Source organism: Xiphophorus maculatus, chromosome 20 (assembly GCF_002775205.1).
Source record: "Xiphophorus maculatus strain JP 163 A chromosome 20, X_maculatus-5.0-male, whole genome shotgun sequence".
Lineage (NCBI taxonomy): Eukaryota > Metazoa > Chordata > Actinopteri > Cyprinodontiformes > Poeciliidae > Xiphophorus > Xiphophorus maculatus.
Window position 1 is genome coordinate 22,150,920 of NC_036462.1, and position 27,382 is coordinate 22,178,301.

General features: G+C 38.0%; 1 protein-coding gene across 6 annotated transcripts; it reads left to right on the plus strand.

Moving 5' to 3' along the window:
- Positions 1–117: 117 nt before the first annotated feature.
- Positions 118–27,382, plus strand: elmo2 (engulfment and cell motility 2). Of its 6 annotated transcripts, none has more exons than XM_023324820.1 (22): positions 118–309; positions 5,553–5,681; positions 6,106–6,146; positions 7,094–7,166; positions 7,255–7,305; positions 8,852–9,021; positions 9,178–9,277; positions 9,658–9,809; positions 11,256–11,334; positions 13,913–13,948; positions 14,294–14,344; positions 15,509–15,631; positions 16,060–16,179; positions 16,287–16,391; positions 16,480–16,588; positions 18,101–18,237; positions 21,237–21,400; positions 21,476–21,588; positions 21,668–21,775; positions 21,900–21,982; positions 22,074–22,151; positions 23,848–27,382. In XM_023324820.1, the coding sequence occupies exons 2-22, from the start codon at positions 5,604–5,606 to the stop codon at positions 24,046–24,048; spliced, it is 2,172 nt and encodes a 723-aa protein (XP_023180588.1). In that variant the 5' UTR covers positions 118–309; positions 5,553–5,603; the 3' UTR covers positions 24,049–27,382. The 6 variants fall into 6 exon arrangements, with proteins under 6 accessions (XP_023180588.1, XP_023180589.1, XP_023180590.1 ...); XM_023324821.1 differs by having other exon boundaries at positions 5,579–5,681; XM_023324822.1 differs by having other exon boundaries at positions 119–309; positions 9,658–9,803.

The following is a 27,382-nucleotide window of genomic DNA, read 5'->3' on the forward strand; positions in this document are numbered from 1 at the left end:
TTGCATTTGGACCAGTAATTTAACCAGCAATGATGCATCCAAGGGAGCCTAAATAACAACCCCGCCTTAAATACCCCTTTAACTGTGGTGACGGGGTGATCAATAGAGAAGTACATGTCTACGTACGAGAGGACGATGTCGGTGTGAGCGCACGCACACGCTGAAAAGAACAAGGGTCTGCCTCATTTGCAGACTGTGACATTTAGATCGTGTCCCGCCTACAAGGCGTGGAGTCGTGTCTCCTTTCCACAAGTCTCTCACTGGGGACGGAGGGATTACCGGGTGGACCATAGATGGCCCGGACACGGGGTGAGTAGCACGGATGAATGAAATTAGCCCGTTTGTACGGCGTGATTAAACCCAGGAGGGGGGGAAGCTGAAAGGCATCATCTGCCTCCTTGACGGAGCTGCATCTTGTCAGCAATGGAGGAGCGGACAGGCTAAAATGGATGACTGTGGAAACATGAGCCGCCTTTTGGGGAATAACGCTGCTGCTCACTGTAACAGCGAGTATAGTGAGCAACAGCATCACTTTCACACAAAGAGAGACGACGTCTCATTGTGAATGCCTGACAGCGAGGCGAGTTGTGATTGATTTCTCCACTGAACACTAGCAAACCTTTGCTGCACCGCTCTTTGTGGTGATCATTGATCCAGTCAAGGCTGGCCGATCACCTGTAATCGATCACAAACATTTCCATAACTTCAGTGGTGCAAGATTTATAAACAAAGCGGTGTTATTTGCGCTTTTAAGAGGACTGTCGCAATCAGATAAAGTTGGCAAGTATTAGGACGTGAAATCAGCTGATTTCTGACTCCAACTGATCCCAATGCATCTTCTCAAGTGTAGATATTACAAAATAAATAAATAAAATACAATAAATGTACCTCTTACCAGAGCACCGATCTCGTAATAAACAACATATGGCCAGAGGGGGCGCAGCTGCATCGTCTTTAACTTTTTATAGGAAGTTTAGGCGCCCCACTCTCCAGTTTTCCCTGTCAGTCAGAATCTCTTTATTTCCAGACCCCTCGAGGAAAGCCCCCCTAGCACATTTCTTTTTAAAGGAATGCTAAAATGGCGACAGAAACATCCGGGCCGCAGTGAAAAGCAGCTGGTGGGGGACAGAGCAAGTCTTTTGAGTTGAGGCCACACTGTTCAGATTTCCTTTCAGTCTGGAGCTCCCGGGCGACTGTTGCTAAGATACCGCAACCGCGCGTGCAGCCAAATTAATATTAACGGGTCGGAGAGAAGAAAACAAACATGGCGGAGGCCCGGAATCTGGTGACAGAACAAGGAACGGGAGAAAAAGTTTCCATCACTTTAGTTTGTGGGTTGTCGTCTTGAGGTTAGGGAAGTTATTGTCCACAACCCACATGACAGCTTGACCGCACAGTTAAAAATACGCAAAACTTTACTCATTTTACAGTGCAGTAAATAAGCATCTTTCACACCATGCCTAATATGACATCCAAAGTACTCTTTGTGATGGTAAAGGTCCTCACATTAATATTGTAATAATAACTGAATTTCAATACATTGCAAAGTTCTAAAAGAGTCCCTTTTGTCTAGAAGCTCTTTTCAAAACACTGGAAAAAGTAGACACTAAATGAATCTGAAAGAATTAGAAATGAGTCGAAATGTCCCATCAGGTTACTATAACCTTTAGGGAACGTTCCCTAAATCTCCTCTGAACAAATCAGTTAATGTTCTTGAATGGTTACCTGAAGGACATAAACATATAACTTTTAGAAAACCTTCAACAACAAAGGTTGAAGTTGTTGAAAATAAAAATTAGTCAGACTAATTAAACTAAATTAAGAAATATAATAGAATATTATATTACACAATTTAAATGTATATCAAAGACATACATTATATCTTTTTTCTACTATAGTCAATTTTTTTTTTACATTTAATTGTTGAAATTAAATAAATAATCCTGGATGTATTTAAATTTTAATCAATTTAGATCAAAACAGGCAGCTACCACTGGAGTGAGAAAAGCTGTGGCATCTGCTTGTTTTCCTGAGAATTTCTAACCTACTTACAGGTTATTAATATTAATACCATATTGCTATTTCAAAGTGCATTAATATTATTCTTGTGAGTATGGACCTTCTCTGCCTTAGCATGTAGAATCGTTCTAAGTGATAAGTGTAGTTTTACGCTAATATGCGACATAATTCTATGCACCACTGTGTACAATGCAGCACCGTGGCAGCAGAATTAACGAAAACTTTGAGACAAGCTGGGGAGAATACTGAGAAAAGCAGTATGCTGTCATCCACAATATTGCAGAATTGCTACAAGGAAGGACAACAAACATTTAATCAGAACTGTTCAAAACAGACCAGTGCTGCAGGTGAAAATGATTTAATGTTGTGATTTGATCTGAACTTACCAAAATTTTAGCAGCTTCTTGTTATGGTTGTCCAAATTACTTATACCTCCTTATTTTACTTCTTTTGCCTTAAAACACTGGACAGATAATTTGTTGGAACATTTATCTGTTGAGTTAATTGCATTTAATATTTTAAATGCAATTAATGCTGTTAATAATATTAAGCAGGGTTCAGCCTATAAGTCAAATGGTAATAAACACTCCCCAAAACAAAAAGAGCCTTCAGTGTCACTCTCACTAAAACAGGATGGCACTATAGGAAAATGACTTTGTATTCTTAATACTACATACTCTCTTGAACCCTGTCACTCACTACGACTATTGACAGAAAATATATTTTCCTTTTGTCTAGAAGCTCTTTTTATCAGAACTATGTAAGTGACGTGTCGGCTCTTAGAGGCAAAATTGAAAAAGGATAGTCAGCTATTGTGCTACGAAGTTAAGACTAGCAGTGAGGACAAATTTTCCCCCACTCACCCAAAACAATCTCTATTGGAAACATTTTCTCTTCAGGATTAAGGGAAGAAACAACTCAAAACTGTGGTATAAAGACACAACACAGTTTATGCAGCAGCTGCTATTAGTAGCTCAGACAGCCATACCAACCAAAGTGACTGGGTATTGTTTGTGAGCATAAGGTTTATCAGATAAGAAAACAATTTACATTTCCAATAATTAGTTGTAGCAACATTATTTTTTGTTATCCGTGTCAGAGCCAACTGAAGGACATAACACTTGCCTCTCATGCTAGTATTTTAACTTTCTCTCCAAACTATAGGCCATGAGAAAACTAACTAGAGATACACTAAAAGACTGAATGGCTTGCCAAACTGTGTCTTTCTCTGTGTCACAATAGACTAGCTGCATGGACTCTATAGACAAACATGCGCATCCGTTCAATCTTTGCACATCTAAACATTCAGCCTCAGATGGGGGTGATGATGTACTGCTTCCTAAACTGTCTTCTCAGATGAGTAGAAGAAGAAGAGATCTGAAAAGAAGGAATGAAGTGATTTTTCAGCAGAATATTAATGGAGATTTTGTATCTTTCTTGTGCATGTGGGATAAATTATTCACACAGGAAAAACAGCAGGGGTTTCCTCACTGTATTTGTTGTTTTTTTTTCTTGTGTTCATGGTCTAATCTGTAGTTTATCTGCCGTGTTTGGTTCCAGCTTAGAGGATTTGTTGTTCCTGTTTGTACTCGTAGCCAACCGGGTCACAAACGTTTGGGTTGCATGTGGACATCCTAAGAGATCTGTAATGGAAAACAGTGGGTAGATGATGAGTTGTCACACAGGCTTCGCAGTGAAGTGGATAGTAGAGTGGACTAGGAATTATGTAGGTGACCTTAAGAGTGATATGGAGAAGAGTGAGACATAACCAATCATTACACGGCCTAATATAACATATTGTGGTAACATAGTTGTTTGGAGAAATAGGAGAGCTGAAGCAACAGTGCTGGTTTGAACCAGAGCAAAAACTGGAAGGTCTAAACTGAATTTTAGCGTTAGCAAATTACAGATTGTGTTTTTTATTTTCCCTGCTTTGTTAAGCCTCCAAGCTAGCTGACAACATCCACTTGAAGAATTTGGTTCAGCCTTAAAGCTATTAAAAGTTATTTAGAGAAACAATTTGTCTTTTTAATTGCAACTAACTCTTATATTTGACACTGATGACATTTTTGTGTCTAGTGTAGATGAGAAGACATCGCTGTTGAAAATTAAATTTTGTCAAGTAGGAATCTGAATTTAAATTTTCTCTTTAGTGTCACTCACTGCTACGATTTAAAGCACTTGTGTTGTATATCACCCAGTGTTCATCTGTTATGCTTTGTTGTGACAGATAATACAGAGAGCACACTTCAGTAGTCCCATGGCTCGGAGATATGGAGATCAAAGCACTCAGGCATGCTTGTTATTCTAGACTTGACAGCTTGAATTTCTATTCCAACTTTCCAGGATGTTTTTATCATGTGGAGCTGGTAATGATGCTGGATTCACAAAAGAGCAAAAATACCTTTAGGACATTGTTTTTCTTTATTTCAAAGTGGATCAAAAGGCATGCTTGTCAGACAGCTCAATCACTGTAAACTGGCAGGTGAGGTTATTTATAGAACAAATACCCAAACTCCTTATAAAGTTTGTGGTGCAGAGCTTAATCATACTGCATCATTGATAATTCTCTGGGGAAGGCAATTATTGTTTTTTAAATCCAACAATCCAGCGGTGATAAAAAAAATCTCAAATGAGCCACACAAAGTGTTTTTTATTTAATCCTGAAACAATCAGAATGCACGGAGCCGTTTGAAGAACAGTAGTTTCTTCTCTCTGTTCCAGAAAACAGTTTTCAAATCATCAGCCGAGCCTGTCATCTTTTATTTTGTCTTCTCTCCTTTTCTCACTCTCTCTGTCAGAAAAAAAGCAAACCCACTTATTTGTGCCAAAAACCTGGTCCCTGTTCTCTTGTTTCTCATTTGTTGCAAAGCTGTTGTTAGAGATTGGGAAGTAGGTTTGTAAAATTCAAGCAGTAATTAAATGTGAGCACTGAAAAGATGCTTTGCCTCTATCAGACATGCACAGATTCTGATTTCTTTGTAAGAACTATTATATAAAAAGATGTAACAACATTGAAAATATTTTTTCCAGCCTTGTTGATGTTTGTGTGGTTCTTAATTTTGTATATTAGGAGCAGATGCGACATCATACTGTGTCTGAAAGACCAGTCATGTAAAGTTATGAATTTAAAACTAAGACAAAATGACTAGAGTTGAGATTTGAGACGGTACTTATATTCGCAATAAGCGATTGTTTTTTTTAGTACGACCTGCCAATCCAATTTTGAGTACAGTAATTCGGATTTATTTTAATCTAAAATCTAGAATGCATACAAGAGAAAATGTGTGCTGCAGGTTATTTGATAAAGGTTATAATTTTGAAGCTAGAATAAAATTTAATTACCAGATTATTGCTTGTTCATCCGTCAAGGCATCTTCCTAACCGCTATCTGATTTCTTTATTAAAGTGCATCAAGGTCTGCGTTGTCAGTTCACATTCGGTGTTTTGACTACAGATACATTTTTCCGTTTGAAAGCCATTGATGAGCTGGTGCTAATTCTCCTAAAATCTCTGTTGATGCTGATCAACAGGGATTCTTTCTTCGTTTTTCCTGTAGGGTGCTTTAACCACAACACACAGGTATGCCACCCCCGGCTGACATTGTGAAGGTTGCTATTGAGTGGCCCGGTGCCAATGCTCAGCTTATAGAGATGGACCAGGTATGTAGTAGAGAGAAACTTTAAATGCCTCTGTTAATTCTTTGCCTTAATTTGCATATGGAAAGTAATTTTAGTTAAGCATTGCTATTTATGTAAGGTTGGAAAAACCTGATTTAGTCTTATTTAGCTATTCTAAGTCATTCTTATCATGACTGTGTGGTGACTATGGCTCAGCGGTAGTCATCTTGCAACCGGAAAGTTGTAGGTTTGATTCTAGGCTCCTCCTGTCACATGTTGATGTGCACGTTCACTTGCACTTAACCAAAGCTGCCTACCAATCTGTCTATAAATGTGTGAGCAGTTGTGAGTGTAAATGGGGAGAGTGTTCAGTATTACTGGAAAGGTTTGGTATAAAATCAGATCATTTACCATGACTGAGACTGATTGTTCCTTTTTATCCATTCATTGTGTTTTGCTTTTGCAGAAGAGACCCTTAGCCTCTATAATACGGGAAGTATGTGATGGGTAAGAATGATCTCACTTAATTTTTTATTTAACTTTTTTCAGATTATTTAAAATGGGGAAATCTTTTAGTTTATTATCCAAAATTGTCAAAATTGCAAAATAGCTTTTGCTTTTTGCAAAGGTTTTAATTATCCATTGATTTATATTGGTTCAGCATGGGGCCAAGTTTAGGATGGGGATCAGTGTTGTCATTATCACAACACAGTTATCATTTATTTGTCAAAGAATAAATGATAACTGTAATAAAAATCCTTTCACTTTGACATAAAATATGAATAAAGTACAAAAGCCATGAGCAAAATGTCAAATTTGAAAGGTATGGTATGTGGTTTACTGCTGGAGTATTCTTATGTAAAAACAAAGTTTCTCTTTTTTAAGCTGCTGGTTAAAGAATAAAGTGCCAGCAGCCAAATACAATGAATACAATTGTTGCACCTCTACCTTTGCTTAAATTCAGATTTAAATTTGAATGGGTTTTCTGTTCAGTGTTTGATAAAATCTGGGTTATATGCCTTTAAGACTCAAACATCCCTTACTGTATGTCAGCATATGCTAAAGTAGATGTTTATGCTTTCATTTATCATTTAGGGTTGTTTTCTTCGTACTTTGGTAGCGTGGTAAAAATGTACAAAACATTTTACATTTTTCCTACCAATCCACCTCTGAACATGCCTGCATGTTCCCACTGCCTCCCTCTGCCACTGGAAGCTGAAAATCCTTTGCACTTTTACTGTAAACTCCCACTGAAAACTCCCTTCACAGTTGCAGTTTGCCTCTCATGTAAATACATTTGCCGGAGAGAATCGCCTGACTTGGCCAACCTTTTGTTCTTGCACTCTCGAGTATGCTGTGCTCTCTAACAGTCACACATTTCGATACTTGTAATTACTCACTTAAAATCAATATTAATGTGTATTTACTTTATCTCTCTATATTTGCACCCTCAGGTGGTCTTTGTCGGGCTCTGAGCAGTTCGCTCTCCGTTATGCTGATGGTCCTCAGCTTTACATCACTGAACAGGTTTTGTTCTTTGTTTTTATTTCCCACCACATTGTGTTAAAGTCACAGTGAAGCAATATTGACCCTAAGTTGCCCCTTTATTTTTCAGAGCCGCGGTGACATTAAGAATGGGACAATCCTTCGATTAGCAATTTCCCCAGTAAGTTTGCTTTGTTTCCACAAGCAGTGCTATAAATTAAACTCCTTACAAATTTCCTTAGAAGAGATTCCTTAGAGAAATTTTGACCTACTTAATGTTGTCAGACTAATTGTGTTTTTTTGATTCTACAGGTTCATCAGTAATGAGGATGGGTGTGGGTGTTGAAGTAAAAAAAAATGTGATCACAGTTAATTAATGATTTAACAATCATTGGGATGGAAGAATAGGGATTGATTATAGCCAGTTTAGGTTGGATAGTTTTTTTTTTAACTTTAATAAATAAAGTCAGGGTCTGAAAACTATATTTTGTATTTACATCAGATCAGAAACATTTAATAGTGGCAAAAAATAAATAAAATAGAAGACATCTGTAAGGGCGGAAATATTTTTTCACAACCATGGAATTTGTTTTTAATTTGTTAGAAACTGTTTAACATACACTTGCCTAAAATATTAATGATAATAGTTTATTATGTAATTTTTGCTTACCAGCAGCCATTTCAAGATTTTTCCCAGACTTTACTTTAGACTGCACTTAAAAATCTTCAATCACTGGCAAGTCCTGCAAATTATAGCTTTACCAAGTTAGCATGGCGCGAGGGGCACAGTCTGCTTTCATAAGGTTACGAGGAGTTGAGGACGTCTGTCGTGTTTAATAGCACTAGTCACCGTCTCTCTGTAATCATGTGTGATTACCTGCTTTTTTTAATCCCGCCCTGCATCTAAGTGCTCTGAGAGTGTAGCTGATACCTCTACCTCCAGTTTAACAAAGGTGCTGAGGATTGCATTCCAGCTTACTTTTTATTTTTAGATGCTTTAGCTCCCCTTTCCACATCAGTTTGCTTGTCAAGTTCACTGCTATACCTTGGGATTCTGCGAACATTCACAGAGCGTTTTGGGCCAAGCCGGAAGGAAATCTACCAGGAGGGAAAACATGACAGATAGCTACAGTCTGTATGCACAGGCACAATGGAAAAACCGCGATCAGGAAAACCAGCTAAACATGAGAGGACACAGTGAACATAACCAAGCACAAAGATAAATCAGAGAATGTAAAGAATAAGACAAAACTGAAACAGAAATCTCTAAAATGTACCAAAAGAAGTAAATATTTGACGCAGAACCATAGTTCCTGGAAAAGGTTCATGCAGTAACAAAATGACTTCCAGAAAATGTCTTCCTGTCTGAACTTAACTGTATCTACAGTCAGAGCAATACGTAATATACAAAAGTTTAAAACAATGTCATAGAAAAGATGGTAAGCAAGAAAAAATCTTTGAAGCTTACTGCAGGGAACTGCAGCAAAAGACATTGGGATATTGGGTTCACAGAGTTTCCATAACAACTGGCTATTTTAAGGCTTTTATAAATGTCTTAAGCAGGGGTTCCAATAATTGTGGCTGGTGCTACAGTCATTGCAGGGGTGTCTTCGTCCTCTGCTGCAAGTGGAAGCATACAATATAAAATAAAGTCCCATAGATAAGTCTCTGGTAAACCAATGAGATAAGATAACAGTAGTATCAGTGAATGTTTTGACTTTTACCAGGCTCGTGCTGCCCGTCAACTCTTGGAGAGGATCCAGTCGCATGGTATTGATGCTCGCCTCGAGGCTCTGAAGGAGCTCGCAAAGTTGTCCGCAGACCCGACTTTTGCTGCAGAGTTCATAAATATGGAAGGCATAGGGACTCTGGCTCGACTTGTCGAGAGCGGCACGCAGTAAGCATTCATTTCAACTACCGAGACCTAACTTCAAGCCCTTCATGTTTATGAAATAAATTTTTTTACTTTGCTTTATTTTTATTTTTTGCATATTTCATTTTAAAGTCTCACCTTCTGAAAAATCCTGGACTAATTGTGAGTTTTCTCTCCAAGCTTTGGGGAAATGTTGGCCTTCACTCTCACTGCGTTCCTGGAGTTGATGGATCATGGCATCGTATCCTGGGATATGATCTCCCTCTCCTTCATCAAACAGGTGCTTCCTCTATTGAACAAACATTTTATGTTACTCATGGCAATTTTACACAAACTCTGTGTAAATGTTCAAGTTTGCGACTTCAAGGTTCGTCTTTCTTTCTCTTTTTCTTCCCGCTGCTGTTTTGTGTGATTCTTTGCCCTTCCGCCCGTTTCACTCACATGCCGGAAATGTGTGGGTGATGTTGCCTAGTAATTCAGGATTTTAATCTGCTGCAGTGTGCATGTAAATAGCTTTCCTCAGTGAACCGCTCTGCAGCCTTGAGACTTACTCAAAGGAAACTTCTTTATGAAGTTTTCTTTTATAAAAATGTTTGAATTTTGTCTTGGTTTACAGTTATTAGCTTTTTAACTTTATGCATTGCTTCTGCATTTCCTCAGATTGCAGGTTATGTGAACCAGCCCATGGTGGATGTGTCCATCCTGCAGCGCTCCTTGGCCATCCTGGAGAGCATGGTCCTGAACAGCCACAGTCTCTACCATCGCGTGGCCCAGGAGATCACCGTGGGACAGCTCATCGGGCACCTGCAAGTGTGAGCACACACACATGCACAGGGGCTTCCTGCACTCTGTTTCGGGGGGGATGAGGGGAAATTGTTGTAACATGAGTTGTGTAATAAAACCGATGTAAAAGTACGATTAGGAGTGACACCAAAGATAAGGATTTTTTTTAGACGAGAAAAGACAAACTATATTAAGTTTGGTAGAACTGGGGGTGTAACGGCTCATGTATTTGCATTAAACCACCACAGTAGAGAGATGTCTCTCATAGGTACACAGAGAGAAGAAATCAGAATGAGTCACAGGTGATCACTCCTCTTATTTAGAGACGAAGATTTGTTTTTATTGCTTTTTTAAGTGCCTTAACTGAGAATGAGTACATTAAGCTACTGTATACAGCACTTTAAACTAAACTAGTGCAGGAATGATGGTAATGAAGACATGCTGGAGGCCACATGCTTTTTTCAGTCAGTTATTTGCAGAGTGTATTTGAGTTTCCAGTGCAAAAGCAGCTGAAAGAAAGAAGTATGGCAAGCTGGGTTGTTGTATCTTTCTCGTTTTCACCCATTATTTGTCATGTAATGTGGGCTTAGCAATGCCTGGTAGAGTGGATGTTTGTTATCACACAAGACCCACAGGAAATGCCATTAGTTTTCCACAAGCGCCACAAAGTCTTAAAGCAATTTTATACCAAGTGAATAAGCCGGTTCATTCCAATTCACCGTCTCTAGTCAGCTCTACATCCAGTTACATGCATTTCAATTTGACTCTAATTATATAACAGTACAATCAGAGTCTGTTGATCTGTGACTGAAAACAGACTGAAAACCGAAGTGATAGCTACCGTTACACCCCTAGTAACTACTTTTACTCTTTTCTTTCTAATTTCTGGCTTCTTGTCTTAATCTCAGTGGTTCTTCTTTAAAAAAACAATCTTGAAATAATCTTATTGCATACTAGCTCTGAGCAGCAGCAGAATATACAGTACAGACCAAAGGTTTGGACACACCTTCTCATTGAACTCAATGAGAAGGTGTGTCCAAACCTTTGGTCTGTACTGTATCTGTACGTATAATCAAGTCTGCTTTGAGTTATCAATCTCTGACTCTTATTAACTCCACCTCAGAAATGCTGCAGACCAGGAGCCACCAGAGCAAGATGGCTCCTCTTAATAATAACAAATTTTGATTGTATTTTTTGAAAGACTGCCACAGGTGTATATGTGAAGAAGATTTTCCATTGTAGGAATTAGACATTTGCAGCACCTTTTAAATGCTGGTTTTGGTTCTTCGGTTGCAATAAATTTATACTAAAATAAAATCTTGGTGTCAAAGAGAAGCTTTTCTAAAAGCCTGCATCAGTCCCTTTTTTTTGTGGTCAGAGTAGTTGCTAGCCTATTTTTTTTAAAAAAAAGATCCTGTATATTTGTGGAGCATGATGCTTCTAACTGGTTGTTGCAATCCTGGACATTTCCTCAGGTCAAATCAGGAAATCCAGACCTACGCCATCGCTCTCATCAACGCTCTTTTCCTGAAGGCGCCAGAAGATAGACGGCAGGTCAGTGAACTGCTCTCAGCAGCGTTGGCTGCATTAGAGAGAATGACTGGATACTTACTGCTGTCATTACTTCATGCTACCTCCTAAAGAAAGCCATCTATACATAGACCTCTGTTTTTTTTGCTGCTATAGAGCTGCAGACATTTGCTCACAGTAGCTGCTAATGTTTGCTAATGTTAGTTTGAGCTAATTGAAATACGTTTGTCTGCAAGTGCTTACATTGTGATTTCTGTTTGGTAGCGACTGCCGTAGTAATATAATCACTTACAATAGCCTTCACTCCCCTTTAAAATGTACATATTTGTATTACTGCAGACTTTTCTGTCAGCTGTAACTGTTTTAATTAGAGATGCACAGATCAGGCTGAAATTGAGGTTTTCTTTGAGGTTTGACACATAAATGTAGACTTTCACTAACTCCGACATATTTTTCCAAATTATTATTCTACATAAAAAAGATAAAAGGTTCTTTGATATTAGAAATTTTAAAGCCAACAGAGAATGTATAAATTGTAGTACTATCCCCATTTATCATGAATGCATACAGGATATTCAATAAACTGTAATATTATTAAAAGTGAATTTATTTCTGTTAATTGTGATGATGTTCTGCTTACAGCTAATGAAGCATCTTAAGATTAGAATATTACATCATACAAATGACAAAGACATTTCTCGTATAAAAATGTGGGTGTAATAATGAAAAGTATGTTTAATACCTGAACTGACATAAATTTGTAATAACAGTTTTACTGATTGAACTTTAGCTTTAATAACATAAAGCTACATAATTTTTCAAGTTTAATCAGTTATAGTTTTACAACTATTTTATGTCAGATCATGATTTTTTGGTTAATGTCAAATTGTCATAACAAAGACATTTTGAATAATGTCAACTTTGTATTAAAAGTGTCATGATTTACCGAATGACACTTTATGACAACAGTCATAAATATTCATGAAGACTTACTCATGTTCATGACAGGGGTTATGTTTATGACGGCGTCATGACAGTCTTATTCACAACCCGTCAAATAAAGTGTTACCCACAATTGTTTACAAACATACAACATAGCACGTCTTTGTATATGACACACTGCTAACGTGCTGGGATTTTTATGCACAACCATCTCTCAGGGGTGCTCAGAATGGTTATAAAAAAGAAATAAAAATGAGCCACAACACTTCTGTGTTGATGCCAGATGTCAGAAAATAATGGGCAGAAATGTAGAATACCATCTCACAGCTGTGTGAACCTCGGAGCAAACAGCAGCAGAAGACCAGACTGTGTGCCTCTTGCGTCAACTAAGGACAGGAAACTCGGGCTACAATGCACACAGACTCACCACAAAAACACATGTGATTCACCTCCATAATTTTAGAATAGAATTGAACAAAATTATTTTATAAAAAAAGCGTGTCTTTTTCTGCTTTCCTGTCACAACTCAATTCTCATTCATTATTGAACACTCATGGCCACAGACCATGAGCAGCAGCAGCAGTTCATGATTGCAGAGGGAGCTTTAGGCAGAAATCACTCAGAGTAACATCAAAAACAGGAAAATCATCTCAAATTATATTTTAAATAAGCAAGGATTTTAATTGGCAGTTGCTCCTAGATTACATAAATCAGGGCTAAAGCAAATCCAGAAATAGAAGATATCATTTATTCAACCAGGTTCTAAGGTAAGATGCTCGTTATTGATTTAGTTATGGAGGGCTGCGCGGTGGTGCAGTTGGTAGCTCAATTGTTTTGCAGGAAGAAAGACCTGGGATCAAATCTCAACCTGAGGCCTGTCTGCATGGTGTCTGCATGTTCTCCCCATGCATGTGTGGGTTCTCTCTGGGTACTCCGGCTTCCTTCCACTGTCCAAAAACATCAATGTTAGATTAACTGGTCTCTCTAAATTTGCTTTGGGTGAGGTTGTGCATGGTTGTGTGTTTCTGTGTTTCCCTGTGATGGACTGGCGACATGTCCAGGGTGAACCAACAGAGATAGGCTCTATCTCTGGTTAAGCAGATGTAGGCAGTGGATGGATGTTTGATATGGAAGTGGATTTGATGTTATGTTAGAAAGGATGTGTGGACTTTTTTTCATGGGCGGTTACTGACCACTGGAGGGCGAACTGAGTCAGATTTGATGCCTGAACAAGAAGAGAGGGACTAGAGTACAAATGCGATCTGACTCTCACTGCTCAGCTTGTTGTATTTCCAACCCCAAAAAACCAAAACAAAAAAAACCCCGAATCTTGTTCTAGCTATTCTTTAAAACTGAGATTATATTTTTATTTCTTCATATTTTAGGTGTGTGTCCCTTCCATTTGTGTGTTTTTTATGCGATAAAAAGAACAGAGCGTCATGTTTATTGATTTTTATGACAGGAGGGAGAAGTATCTAGATAAACGCAGTATGTGCAGGGTACACCAGCTGCCATCAGCAGCCTGTTTTCTCATGTGATGTGAGTCATCTTCTTATTCCACTGCATGCTTGTAATGCCTGAGTCTCACGGTCCGTGTGTTTGCACTTTTTGTTTCCATTACTGTGGTACCCATGCCCCTCCTCCCTGCACCCACTCATAGGAGGAGTATACTAACCCACTGGAGCAGCACCTCACTGTGAGTACCCGTCCTCTCAGCTGCTCATGCCGCCCCATAGCCCTTCTCCTCCCTCACTTCGCTGATCGTTTTGTGTCACAATCAGCCATAACATAATCTGATCATGTTAAAATATAACCGCAGCTTGTTGCTGCAGCAGGCAGACTCTCCTAGCAGAATCATCTTAGACCACATTAAATGTTATTTTGCAAATCCATGTCATTCAAACCGCTGATAGAAATGTAGATTTAGAAATTTTTAATTTTGTGTTGGTGTACTTCTGTGAAGTTTCTTCTCTGCAACTTTGCTGTCTTGTAAATCATTTTCAATTATTTGATTTTCTTGTTGACTTGTGTGTATCCTCAGGAAATGGCAAGCACTTTGGCTCAGAAACACTTGCGGTCCATAATCCTAAATGTAAGTATTAAACTCTATGTTGGAATAAACACATGATTGATGGGAGGAGTTCAGTGTTCTGGTCTTATTAAATACAGCCTACAGTAATTCTGAGCATGCAGCTTCCTCAAAATCTTTCCTGTGACTAAAAGTTTGTTTCTGGAAAATCGAACGCTTCACTCACTCGGAAAGCCGAGACCCCAAACCAGTAAATGTGATACGGCATCGAGTCCATGAAGTGGAAAATAATTTGCTCTGAAAATGATTTCTCTTGGCACTAGTCAGGACAGACCTGCCTGAACTGGCTGTAAATGTCATCGACAAGAGTGCTGCGCTCCAGTTTCCTGGAGAAACTCAAACTTTTCTTGGACTAAAACATTGTGATTCTGAGCACTTTTAAATGAGCCATAGCTACCTGAAACAATACAATGTGTGCCATTACCCTCCAATCCCTTGAGTCGCTTTGTACTTCTCATGAATAGTGTGGGTGGGTACAAAGTACTTAAATTTATATATACAGTATATATATATATATATATATATATATATATATATATATATATATATATATATATACAAAGTGCTATGGACACTTTCAAGAGTGTCCATAGCACTTGAAGTATTTCACATTTTGTCATATCATAGTGACAAACTTTAGGGCATTTCATAGATTCTTAATTGGAAACAGCTTCAGACTTTAATTGAGATTTTCTTAGATTTCAATGAGATCAGTTAATCAGAATTTTAAAGATTACATATGAAAGGAAATGTTTGTCTACTTTAAGAATTAAATGAAATAAGGTTAGCATTCAAAGTAAGAATAAACAACCAAAAGCCACTTAAAATGTTGTTGTCTTGTTTTCTTTTTGTTTTCAGTAACCTCAACTGATACACAAGTACAACATCTATGGACTTTTAAGACCTACTGAGCTGGTCTTAAATAATTGCAGTTTTCTAATGTTTTATGGTCTAATTTTAGATTTATTTATCTCTTTATGTTTGATGTCGGTCTATCACATTAAACCCAAATAAAACACAGTGGTCTTTGTGGCTGTAAATGAAAAGGTTCCCGATATTAATTTTTTTAAATTAATTAGAGTCCAACATTTTGTATTGTTGAATTTTGTCTGCAGTTTATTGCAGGAAACATGAATGCGCTAATTGCTGTGGCTCTTTCTCTTTTAGCACGTCATCAGGGGAAATCGACCAATCAAAGCAGAGATGGCACATCAGCTGTATGTGCTACAGGTGTTGACCTTTAACCTTTTGGAAGAAAGGATGATGACCAAAATGGATCCCAATGACCAGGTGAGATTTTCCAGCGAAATATTTACATTTCATATTTACCAAGACATGTTCTATAGTCTTCCTAAAATGCATTTGGGCACCACTAAATGCTCATGAATGTAAAAAAGCCAGCATGTAGACAATCTGCTGTTGCATGTTAAAATGAAAGCCGTGGTTAATTAAATGGGAGTGGGTGCATGCTGCGAAGGTTTAATAGAGACATCTTATTACGTGGGTAGCACACTCGCTGATAAATTTGCTTTAAGTGCAATCAGCAGACCGGAAAATTAAGCCTTTGCCGTTTTTGCCAGTACTTGCTGCAAGCCATCTGCTCATCGCTGATTGACCCATCTACTTTCTGGCTTCTTTGTAATTTTGGTGCTATCATGGTAAATGTTTCCCTCTTTATGCTGATAAGCTGTTAACATGGTTGTTTTTTCCCATCTCAGGCTCAGAGGGACATCATTTTTGAGCTGCGTAGAATTGCCTTTGATGGAGACACTGATCCCACCGGTACAGAGAAGAGGAAAGCAATGTACACCAAGGACTACAAGATGCTCGGGTTCACTGTGAGCTCGCTCTGCAGATTTCACTAGATACACAATCAGATTCAAACAGAAAAACCAAATCGTTGTTTTCTCTTTCTTGTGCCTCACTATCTCTGTCTGAAACACAGAACCATTTGAACCCAGCCATGGACTTTACCCAGACTCCTCCTGGGATGCTGGCTTTGGATAATATGCTTTATCTGGCCAGGGTTCATCAGGATACTTACATCAGAGTCAGTTCTGGCATCACACATGACTTTGACCTACTAAAGGAGCTGAAAAGCCTGGCCGTGCCATAACTTGTCTTTCTATTTACGATAGATCGTGCTGGAGAACAGCAGTCGGGAGGACAAGCATGAGTGTCCCTTTGGCCGCTGTGCGATCGAACTTACTCGAATGCTGTGTGAGATTCTCCAGGTCGGAGAACTGCGTAAGTGGCTTTGTACATCTGACTCTGGGTGTAAAAAGTGTGCTAGGAGAGAGAGAAATAATTAGAGGTTGTGTTTCTGATTTCCCAAATTTTGTAAAGCTTGTCAATATTCATTTTAATTGGCCAACCTTAGAAACCATGAAGAGTATCATAATAATTCTTTACATGCTTTCTGCACAAAATGAATCTTTACTCCTAATAGTAGAATTAAATAATGACGGCAGCCTAGAGTTACAGGGATTTCGCTTTCTGCATCAGAAACTTTGCAGACACATTAAAGTCCTTCAGGCTTTGCGGTACAGAAGTATGTAGAAATAAAACGCCTCCGAACAAACGCACAGCAAATCTCATTTACTGTTCTACCACAAAATCTGTAACTCAATAACTTTTTTTGTTTTGTTTTGTTTAGCATGCCCCACATAAGAAGACATTCAGTATTTTTCTGCAACATCTGTTTAGAATAAATAATAATTTTGTTCCACTTAAAATTTTGAGAAAAAAAGCTTTGGTGTGCTTTTCTGTGTTACTTACATATCAGATTGTTAAATCATACATGTAATTAATTGTAACTTTATTATTCTTAGCATCTTTTCTGTCATAATTAGTAAATAATTCATTCTTATCAGGAACGGAGGGGGCAGTGCGTGTTACACATAGGACTCCAAAACTATTAAAACAAGGACAACATGCCTGCAGAAGTGACATTTGAAATTGTCTTTAATAATAATAATGATAATAATAAATAACATACAACGCTTTTCTAAACATTTAAAGACACTTTACAGGAATCAAGTAAAATTACGAACAGAACACTATGGACATCAAATAAAATCATTAAACTGGCTAGCACTAAACACCATTCTAAGTATATACAGTATATATGGTATATATATATATTTTAAGGTTTCCAAGAGGCTGCCAGTACTTGCAAACCCAGCATATTTCATGACAGTCTGAGGGGAAAAGCTCGGAAGAAAACAACTGTATTCTTGTTTTCTTTTGCTGTCTGGCAGCTTGAAGAAAGCACAAGCATCTCTTGACATGCCTCTGTTGAAAATACAGTGCCATCCTTGAACTTTCTTGCACATTTTAAGCTTCCCGTGACTGTGTCAGCATCCCTCAGTAACAACTTGTCTACTCAGCAGTGGTGTTAGCACGACTCTTTTAGTGCTTTGGTGTGCTCAGTGAACAAAGGAAGAGATTTTCATCTTTAAAAAATCTTTATTTTTGAATATCTTTATTTTCAAATCACTGATTAGGACCGCCAAAGAATAAATTGGCTGATTCTGGTCACCTGGAGATTTTTTCCAGTGTCTCTGCTAATAAACTCTTCCTAACGCAGCTACAGCAGGGCCAATAATCATTTCAGGGCAAGATCAATGCAATAAAATGGTTACACTTTACATGCTGATGATCAGGTTGACCAGTGTGTCTGTGCATCCCCGGCATATAATTTCAGTGCAGCATCTGGCCAAACCCATGTTTACAAATTTGAAATTGTTTTCTGTTTAGCAAACGAGGGCTGCAATGATTATCACCCCATGTTCTTCACTCATGACCGCGCGTGGGAGGAGTTCTTCTGCGTCTGCATCCAGCTGCTTAATAAAACATGGAAGGAGATGAGAGCCACGGCGGAGGACTTCAACAAGGTCTGAGATTGCAGAACGCTCGTATTTATATTCAGATGCACACATTAATTAAAAGCTTTAAATTTTTTATGCCTAAGCTTTCCAAAACAAATCTTAAACCATATGGTAACAGCTTATTTACCCACAGCACTTATGGAGACCTTTGCAAACAGAACAAATTTGATTTGTTCCTGTTTATTTTATTTGTCTGCTCATTTTAAAGGTGAGGTAATTAGCACCTTTGGTTGCCATGTACTTTAAACTGCCTCCTTCCAATTATCTGGCTCTCCCTTTTTATTTGGCCTGAAACCAAATTGTGCTTGCTACATGCTTTAAAAAAACAGAATCAATGTGGATATTAATCTAAAGAATAATGAGTCATCCAAAAGGAAAAAAAAAACTTATTCACTGATAAAAAGTGAATGTTGTTAAGAGTCAAGAACATGTCCTCCAACAGCAGATGTAGTTGCTAGTTTCCTTTAATTATTGGTGCACAATATGACGAAAATGGACATTCCTGGACGAGTTGAACTTCATGACCCGCATGGTAGCCCTCACATAATTGGTTCCAACACCGACCCACAGTGACATCTGCACACCGCTCATGCAGAGCAATTATATGATGCGACTGCTTAATCTCATACAGACCCACAATGTGACCCCTATCAAGCTCCATCAAGTGCTGATAAAGCTGTATAATTTGTCTATGAGGCATCTTCTGTGTCCAGTGACCTTCACTCTCAGTTTTTATGACCACTAAACACTCCAAAATCTGCCTCATAACACAATTTGTCCATGCACAATGCCACTACTCATGCCCACTCTAAACCCGCATTTTCACTCCAAAGAGAGTCATTTACACGTCCATCGCTGGTCTGCACTAATGGGCAGACTGGGAGATTAATATTTGGGCCAGTGAATAATAAGTCCTGTACTTTAGTAGCAGAATCTCGCTTTGAAGACAGTAGCTTCTGTTTCAGAAGAAAATTGCAATTTGCTTTAATAGTAAAACAAAGAATCTAACAAGAAAATAAAATTAACAATTTATACATTTTAATGTATTAGGGCTGGGCCATAAATCAATCATTGATTAATAAAAAATTTATTTATGAAGATTTAATTATTGGAGAATCTGGATTTTTTTACTTTCACTCAACACACTCTGAGATGCTTGTTTTAAAAGAAGAATGATCCAAAACATCTTTCAACAGAAATGGTTCACCATATGGTAACCATAACACAAAATCATCTTTGTTTCATAGTTATCTTGGTCTCTAGACCATGGATGTCCAAAGTGTGGCCCAGGGGCCATTTGTGGCTGATTTTGTATGGCCCCCAACTACAATTCAAAAATTGAATTTGATCTGTAGATGCAGATGAAGACTTATAATTTGTAATCAGGGTAAAAATTGTTACCAACATTATTTTCTTACATAGGAAAATGTAAAGTACAACACAAAAAATTCTTATTTATGTAACCAAGTTTTAACAAAATGTAAAACCAATTTTATCCAGAGACTTTTACTAAAAAGGCAACATTGCTGCACCCAAATCAGCTTTTATTCTTTCTTAAACTTGGCTAAATATAGTAAACGTTTCGAAAGAAAATGACCCAAATCATGTTCTTATTCCTGAAAGTAAATTTACTCAGTCAAGCCCAAAAGAAACTGAAAACTAGATGTCTTTCTTTTAATACAGCAAACATGCAAAATTACAGTAGTAGTAAGCAGTTAATTTTTGCCAAAAAACTCAGAATTGGGTGTGCTGTGGTGGCGTAGGGGATAGCGCGACCCACGTTTGGAGGCCTTGAGTCCTCGACGTGACTGTCGCGGGTTTGATTCCTGGACCCGGCGACATTTGCCGCATGTCTTCTCCCATCCCCTCCCCCTTTTTCTGCAGCCTACTTTCATATAAGGGACACTAGAGCTCACAAAAGACCCCCTGGAGGGGAGAAAAAAAAAAAACTCAGAAATTTTGGGAGTAATCTGAGAAATTTTCTAGAAAACCAACGGAATTTGCTAGAAAAAAACATAAAATTTCTAGATTAATATCAGAATTTTTTTCCAAAAAATCTTATACATTTCTGAATTTCAAATGTCAAACATTTTCTTTTGAATTTGTTTCTAGAAAATTTCTGAATTTTTGTGAGAAATTTACTCCTTTTTTTCTATCTACAATGGCCCTAATGCAACACTGTAAAAATTGTTTTCAAGTATTTGATCTACATCGGCTACTTTATTTGCTTTAATTTAGGTTGTTTCTTTTTTTTTGGCCCGTGATTACTTTGGAGTCTGTAATTTTGGCCCATGTGGCAAAAAACTCAGACACCCCTGCCCTGGACTGAAATAACTGAGAAAACCTGTGGGATGAGCTGAGAGGAGAACATGAGAGAAATCAGGACTGCAAAGATCTTTATGAATGCTCAAACCTCGTTAAATTTTATTGGAGAGGAATAAATTCTTTTTGGTATAAAAGGATGGTAAAATGGAGGCTTACAGGTGATGCAATTATTTCTTAAACTGTGAACTTTTTTCTCCACTGAATAAATGTGCTGAGCAGAAATAAGTCTATTTTGTGTGTATGGTTTCGCATACAGGATTGTGTTTCCCATCTGTTTATATACAGATTAACACAGACCATTGAGTTCGCAGTTGGATTACTACATATTTACATGATTACAGAGAGAAAATGACTTGATAATTGTACACCTCTTATTAAATAGCATTTTTCAATTCTAATTTTCTGCTTTTGGTCCAGACCAATAACGTTAGATGAGCTTTTTATAGTAATTGAATGAGCGCCTTGTGAAGGTAAACACTGGTATTATACATGCAACACGTGACACTAAGTTCAATAAAAAGGGATATTTGAAATAATTATACATAAAGAATCACATAGAAAAACTAATCTAAAGAGTTCACATGCGTCTGCATTAACTCAGCTTTTGAGCCTTACATTTTTATTCCATCAGCCCTCATTATTTGTGAATGTGTGTCTGTGTGTGTGTGAACGCTGCCCAGGTGATGCAGGTGGTCCGGGAACAGATTACCAGGGCTCTGGCTATGAAGCCGTCCTCCATAGACCAGCTGAAGAACAAGCTGCGAGGCCTGAGCTACTCTGAGATACTGCGTCTGCGGCAGTCAGAAAGGATGAGTCAGGACGACTTCCAGTCTCCGCCCATCATGTCAGTCTCAACCTTTCCTACATTATTCATTTGTGTTCATAGTTTTCCAGTTTCTCATGCTGTGTTGTGCTGCAGAGAGCTGCGGGAGAGGATTCAACCCGAGATCTTGGAGCTCATCAAGCAGCAGCGGCTCAACCGGTTGTGCGAGGGAAGCTGCTTCCGTAAACTGGGAAACCGTCGAAGGCAAGGTACCGAGAGGAACCCTGCAGACATTTGTCTCTCTGCACAGTGTTGCTTTTATTGATTATTGTATTTTTTTTTAAACAGAAAAGTTCTGGTTCTGCCGATTATCTCTTAACCACAAAGTTCTGCACTACGGGGATTTGGAGGAGTCCCCTCAGGGTGAAGTGCCTTTTGAGCTACTTAGTGACAAGAGTAAGACACACTTTCGTTTGTTTATGCTACTTTTTGTATTTTTTAAGAAAACACAAAACAATTCTTCTACATCTGGTCACAGGATAAATTTCTGCAATAATTATAAATGTTTTTTTCTATTCAGTCCCTGTCTCAGATATCAAGTCTGTGTTAACAGGAAAAGACTGCCCTCATATGAAGGAGAAAAGTGCTCTAAAACAAAACAAGGTGCTAAAATGTTCATTTATATTCATTTCTAACACATTTTGCTGACTCATGACCTTGCTGCATTGTGGCTGAATTTGTTTCGTTCTGTCAGGAGGTGCTGGAGCTGGCCTTCTCCGTCCTCTACGATCCGGACGAAACGCTTAATTTTGTTGCACCGAACAAATATGAGGTAAGATATTTGCAAGCTATGTCTGTGTGTTCACAGGTTTTTGCTGCAGTGTCTGAATTGTGAATGAGATGAAATAATTGAATCTTATATTCATTTTTTGATTTTGTCTGCTGACCTTGGCTGGCTGCAGTAATGTTTTGATACTGACTGATTTCTCTTTAATCTGAAGACAGTCAGGCTGGTTCACTGAAGGTTTTGCATCTACAAAGTTCACATAAGCCAGAGTCTGAATGTCCATCTTGATCCCTGGGTTCATACACAACCTGGAAAAGTATGGAAACGTCTGACATTTGTTTCCAGTGTTTTCCATGTCTGAATAAGTATCAAAACAGGCAAGGGGAATATCAAATCATTTTTCTATTCTCAAACTTTATTTCTTATCGCATTTTCCTCCCTTTGTTCCTTCATTCCTTCCTTTGCTCTTTCCTTTCCTCCTTTTATTCTATTTTATTCCTTCCTTCATGTTACAATTTGAAACAGCACTGAGACCTTTAGAAAGTTGAGCCTAGAAAAGTTTGCATTTTTCCCATGAAGACGGAGTAAGAACCCTGTGATTGACAGAGCCTTTTTTGCACACTTTGCTAATATTTAAATGGTGTTTCATGCTTGTATTTGGAGGAAACTCTGCCCATATTTATCTAATGTTTGTAAAACGAACAGCAATACTTGAGCCGTGACATTAGCGTGAAATGTGCCACAACCTCTGGGGGCTGGATTTACTTTCACCAAGGAGTACAAACAGGAATTAAAGTAAAAATCAAGACTTTCTGCACTGTTAACTTTGTTGACTCAGGTGTACTCGGGGCTGTGTGCTCAAGCTAGTGGCCAGAAGCTCGGCTGAAGAAGAGAGACCAACAGATCCCATCAATAGGCACACAAAGCAAATGGCGTACGATAGAAACCATTTACTCATTCACAAATGCACACAAATGATTCCAGTAGACAAAAAAGCAAAGGACATTCAAAGTATCTGCTGACATCCCCAGGTTCGGCTCTCCAAGCAAATTGACCGCAAGATGCAAAAAGAAGTCATCAAAACCCTAAAAGGAAGTCATTAGACCTACACCAGTAGTTTGCTGACTTTAAAGTAGATGTCTGATCAATCTAAAAAGGACTGCACACGTTTACGTTTCGTGGGAGGTCTGGAAGGGGACAACCAAATGCAGCATTCCTGGAAAGGAAACTCATGCCAACCATGAAACATAGAGGTGGAAGCATCATACTGTGGGGGTGCTCTTCTGCAGCAGGAGCTGGCAGTCTCACCCTCATAGGTTGCAGTAAACCCTTCAAACATCTCACACCTCAGAGGGTAGAGTTTGGTTGATTACTGCAAGTGTCTTTGAAGTTATTTCTACCAAAAGTGTGAGACTAAATAACTTTTCCCCTCACTAGAAAACACATTTTTCATTGCGATCTTTTGAAAAAGAAGGTGAATTTTTGTTTCTTGAATTCAGTTAAATCTTTCTGTTCCAGAGAAAAAGCTATCAGGCATCAATATTTGAACATCTTTTGATAAAAATCTAAATGTTTTGTTCTAATTTGCTCCCATAACTCTGTGTATAATCTTAGAATGATTCCCATTCGCAGAGCTACTTGGGTCAGTAAATTTGACTGTGAAGGATCCTCACTCACCGAAACTCCTCTGCGTGTGTGTGTGTGTTGGCGTGTGTTTGTGTTTCTGTGCCCACATGTTCAGTATTGTATCTGGACCGACGGGCTGTGTGCGCTGCTGGGCAGAGAGATGGGCAGTGACCTGACACGCAGCGACCTAGATACCCTCATAAGCATGGAGATGAAGCTCCGCCTCCTCGACCTTGAGAACATCACAATCCCTGAAGCCCCGCCTCCAGTGCCAAAGGAGCCTAGCTCTTATAACTTCACCTACAACTACAGCTGAGTTGTGCGTATGCTTCTGTGTGTGCTCGAATGCCATGCATGCATGTATTGATAAAAGATACGTTTACTCATCTGTTGATGAATTTAGCTGCTTATATTGATAACAGTTGATTTTGTTTTCCAGAACTTTACACACACACGTTTAAGATGCAGTACGGTTGTCAGAAAAAAAAATGTGATAATAGCTTTATGGTGAGGCCAGAGGTTAAACTTTACTTGACAGTTGAGAAACCCGACAGCATCTTCATCTCCTCAAATTCACAGGCAGAATTTAAACTGGAGCTTTTAGTTTTTCAGTAAAATGAAGGCGTTCTTGCTAAGTCAAGCTATGCGTGGTAGCCATGGCAACTGGTAATGAAGGGCCTACACTTTCAGTTTAAATGTTTAAAATTTGCTGTGATACTGCTCGTTCCTCCACTTGTACAGTAAAATACAATCAGCTCTACACCTTTTCTCCATTATTGCCTCATTAATATCAAGCTATAAACATATTGGCTCATAATTCAGATGGACAGCTTTCTCTGTAGCAGCCTGTTTCTGCTATGAAATGAAATGTTCATGTGCTAGAGAACCCTTCTGACAGGGATTAATTTTTGTCGACTATAAATATCAGGACTGGCACAAGTCCAGGTGCTGAAACCTGCATTTGTGTCTTCACAAAGTTTGTTGTTTTTCTGAGCATTTGCTGAATCTGCTGATTCAAAGCCCAAATTGGATCACACAAACAATCAAAACCGGACTAAATTTGGTAATTGTTACTGGATGAGGGCTGGTAGTAAACAGTTACCAGCTCAAAGCTGAGTTTACACACCTGGTGCCGCTGATCGCTGATGCTGCCTGAATTAACTTCTCACATTTTCCTTGGCTGCTCTACAGTATTAACTCGCAAAAGGGATTCATTTACCTAATTCAGCTTTCATTCTTTGTGTCTGAGTGTGGGGATCTTCAGATTTTTGTGTGTGTTCATATTGGTTCCCAAACTGTGGTACAAACACCAGTAGTGATGCAGTCACTCCAAAAAGTTTTAGTACCTCTGGTAAACTGGGTTTTATGAGCTTGGTCTTTATTACCAATATAACTTGGTGCAGCATGTTTCTGAACATATGACAAACCTGCTTGATGCAGTTGTAACAAACATAAAGATATTTTAGCGGAGAACATTTCTGTGTATGAAGTAGAGATTCACCAATAAATCTACCAACGATTAGGATCTGGCTGTTTTCTAAAGACAAAAAAACAGTTTTTTCCTACTTATGAAATGTCTTTATTGACATACAGTATGCTTTGACACATAAATTACAGAATATTTTCTGTAGGATTTTAAAGTAAGGCCTCCGTCAAAGAACAGCACATTTGTTAAATCTATAAGATCTTATAGTCCGTAGAATAAGAAAATCTTTATCAATCAAAATTAAAATTTGGAAGTCAGACTTAAAAAAAACTGGAAATTGGTATCAGCCAAAAAAACCCTAATTTCTCTAGAGGTTAGCAAGAGTAATACATAAATTACACAGCATGAGTTTATAATTTACTTCCATAATTAACAGCTTAACAGAGTTAAAAAGTATTAATGTATTTTGTCAGTTCTCTGTTGCGTATAAGAAAAAAGAGAAAACATTTCTTATGGGTAAATTACTTTAATATTTGATATCAGATGACTACAACTACATCATGCTGGATATAAAGTAGGTAAAGATGGTTTTTAATATAAATACTATGTGGTGTTGTGTTTTCGCAACTTAAAGCATGGCGTTTGAGTTTGCATCATAAAGGGGTGCAAACTGAACATTGCTTAAATGAAGGAAGCCGCTTATATTTGTTTTACTTATTTAGCAGTTTAACAGTCTGCTCTCACTGCATAGACCAGGGGATTTAAGGAGCTTCTCTGCAATCTACTATTGAAACTCTGCTAGATTTTCCAATCCAATAAAACTCAAACTTTCCAAAAAGTGAATAAGTCTAGTACTGCTCATGCATCACATGAACACAGGATTGTGTTCTTTATATTTAGCAGTGTTGTCATTTTCAATTTCCCCGTAGTTCCTGGTTATGGTCTTTTAGCTTGTGAGCCGATACTCAGCGCTGCTACTATTTGTTAAAGCTCTGTAGAATTATATTTTTGTAAATGGCTTTACCTTCTTGTCACTAGATGGTAGCTATAACTCTCAGTCTTCTTTCCAGTATTTCCAAGCTTAAATATTAGTTTTTTCAGGCTTCATTTCCCCTTAGCAATGTTAAAATGAAGAATACATTTCTAAAAATAAATTGCACAAAGAAGCAGAATTATTCTGTTTTACATATAAAAGATGAACATTGTCATATTTTTACCTAAGTTTCTACCTAAGTTTGAAAATCTGATTTATGGCGGCAAACAATTTGCTATAAGTTGCACATACACAGCGCTGAAGTGTTTGTTTTTTCAATTTTCCTCTGAGTTCAAACAGATTTACTAAATGAGCCCCTTGCTGTATCAAAGAACATAGCAATGTTCAGATTGCAACCCCAAACTCAAAATGTAAACATTTATCATGTTTAAGACGATTTAAGTCTGTGAAATTAGACTTTTATAATGTGAAGGAACCCTGTGTGTTTTTTGCATTCAACATGCTCAGTATACACTGAAACAAATCCATTATATTGTTTTTTAAGGGCACCATCACCAGGACCTACTGTAACTATGATGTCAGCTTGTGTCAATAATCTGTGTAGCTGTTGATGCGAGTGGGAATAGCAGAATTCAGCCTGTATGCGATTTGCTTTTTTCCAAGTTTGTTTTTAATCTGATTTTGGAAATTCAGAGGGTTTAAAATTGGGTTGTGGCACCGAGAGTTTCTTAAAAGCTGTACATCTTCATCATCTAAACATGTGCTCTGTAAAAGATGCAGTGTGCTCCAGGCCTGTGTGTTTACCAAATGCTTTTCTAATTATAGTGAATTGTGGGAAACAAGCTGACTTGCTCTTCCTTTTATTAATTCTACCTAAAGCATTGTTCTCTTAGCTCTCTGAGCCTCCATGCCAGCCCATAATCAAACCAGTAACTGAACCAGTTGACGATGTTCAGGCATCAACTTCTGTTGCAAAAATAACCATTATCTTCTACAATAACTTTTGCCTCGAATGAACAAAAAATTGACATTTTTAGATCCATTAACTGTTTTTACATGACTTACTTAAAAAAATGTATTTACACTATGTAGTGCTACTAAAGAATGAAAGAGTTATATAAATATTTGAATATGGCATACATATAGATCATTCTATGTATATACAGTAATGTCTTGCCTTATTGAAGAGTTGTATTATGTTTTGTGTGAATAAAGAAGTCCTAACTGATG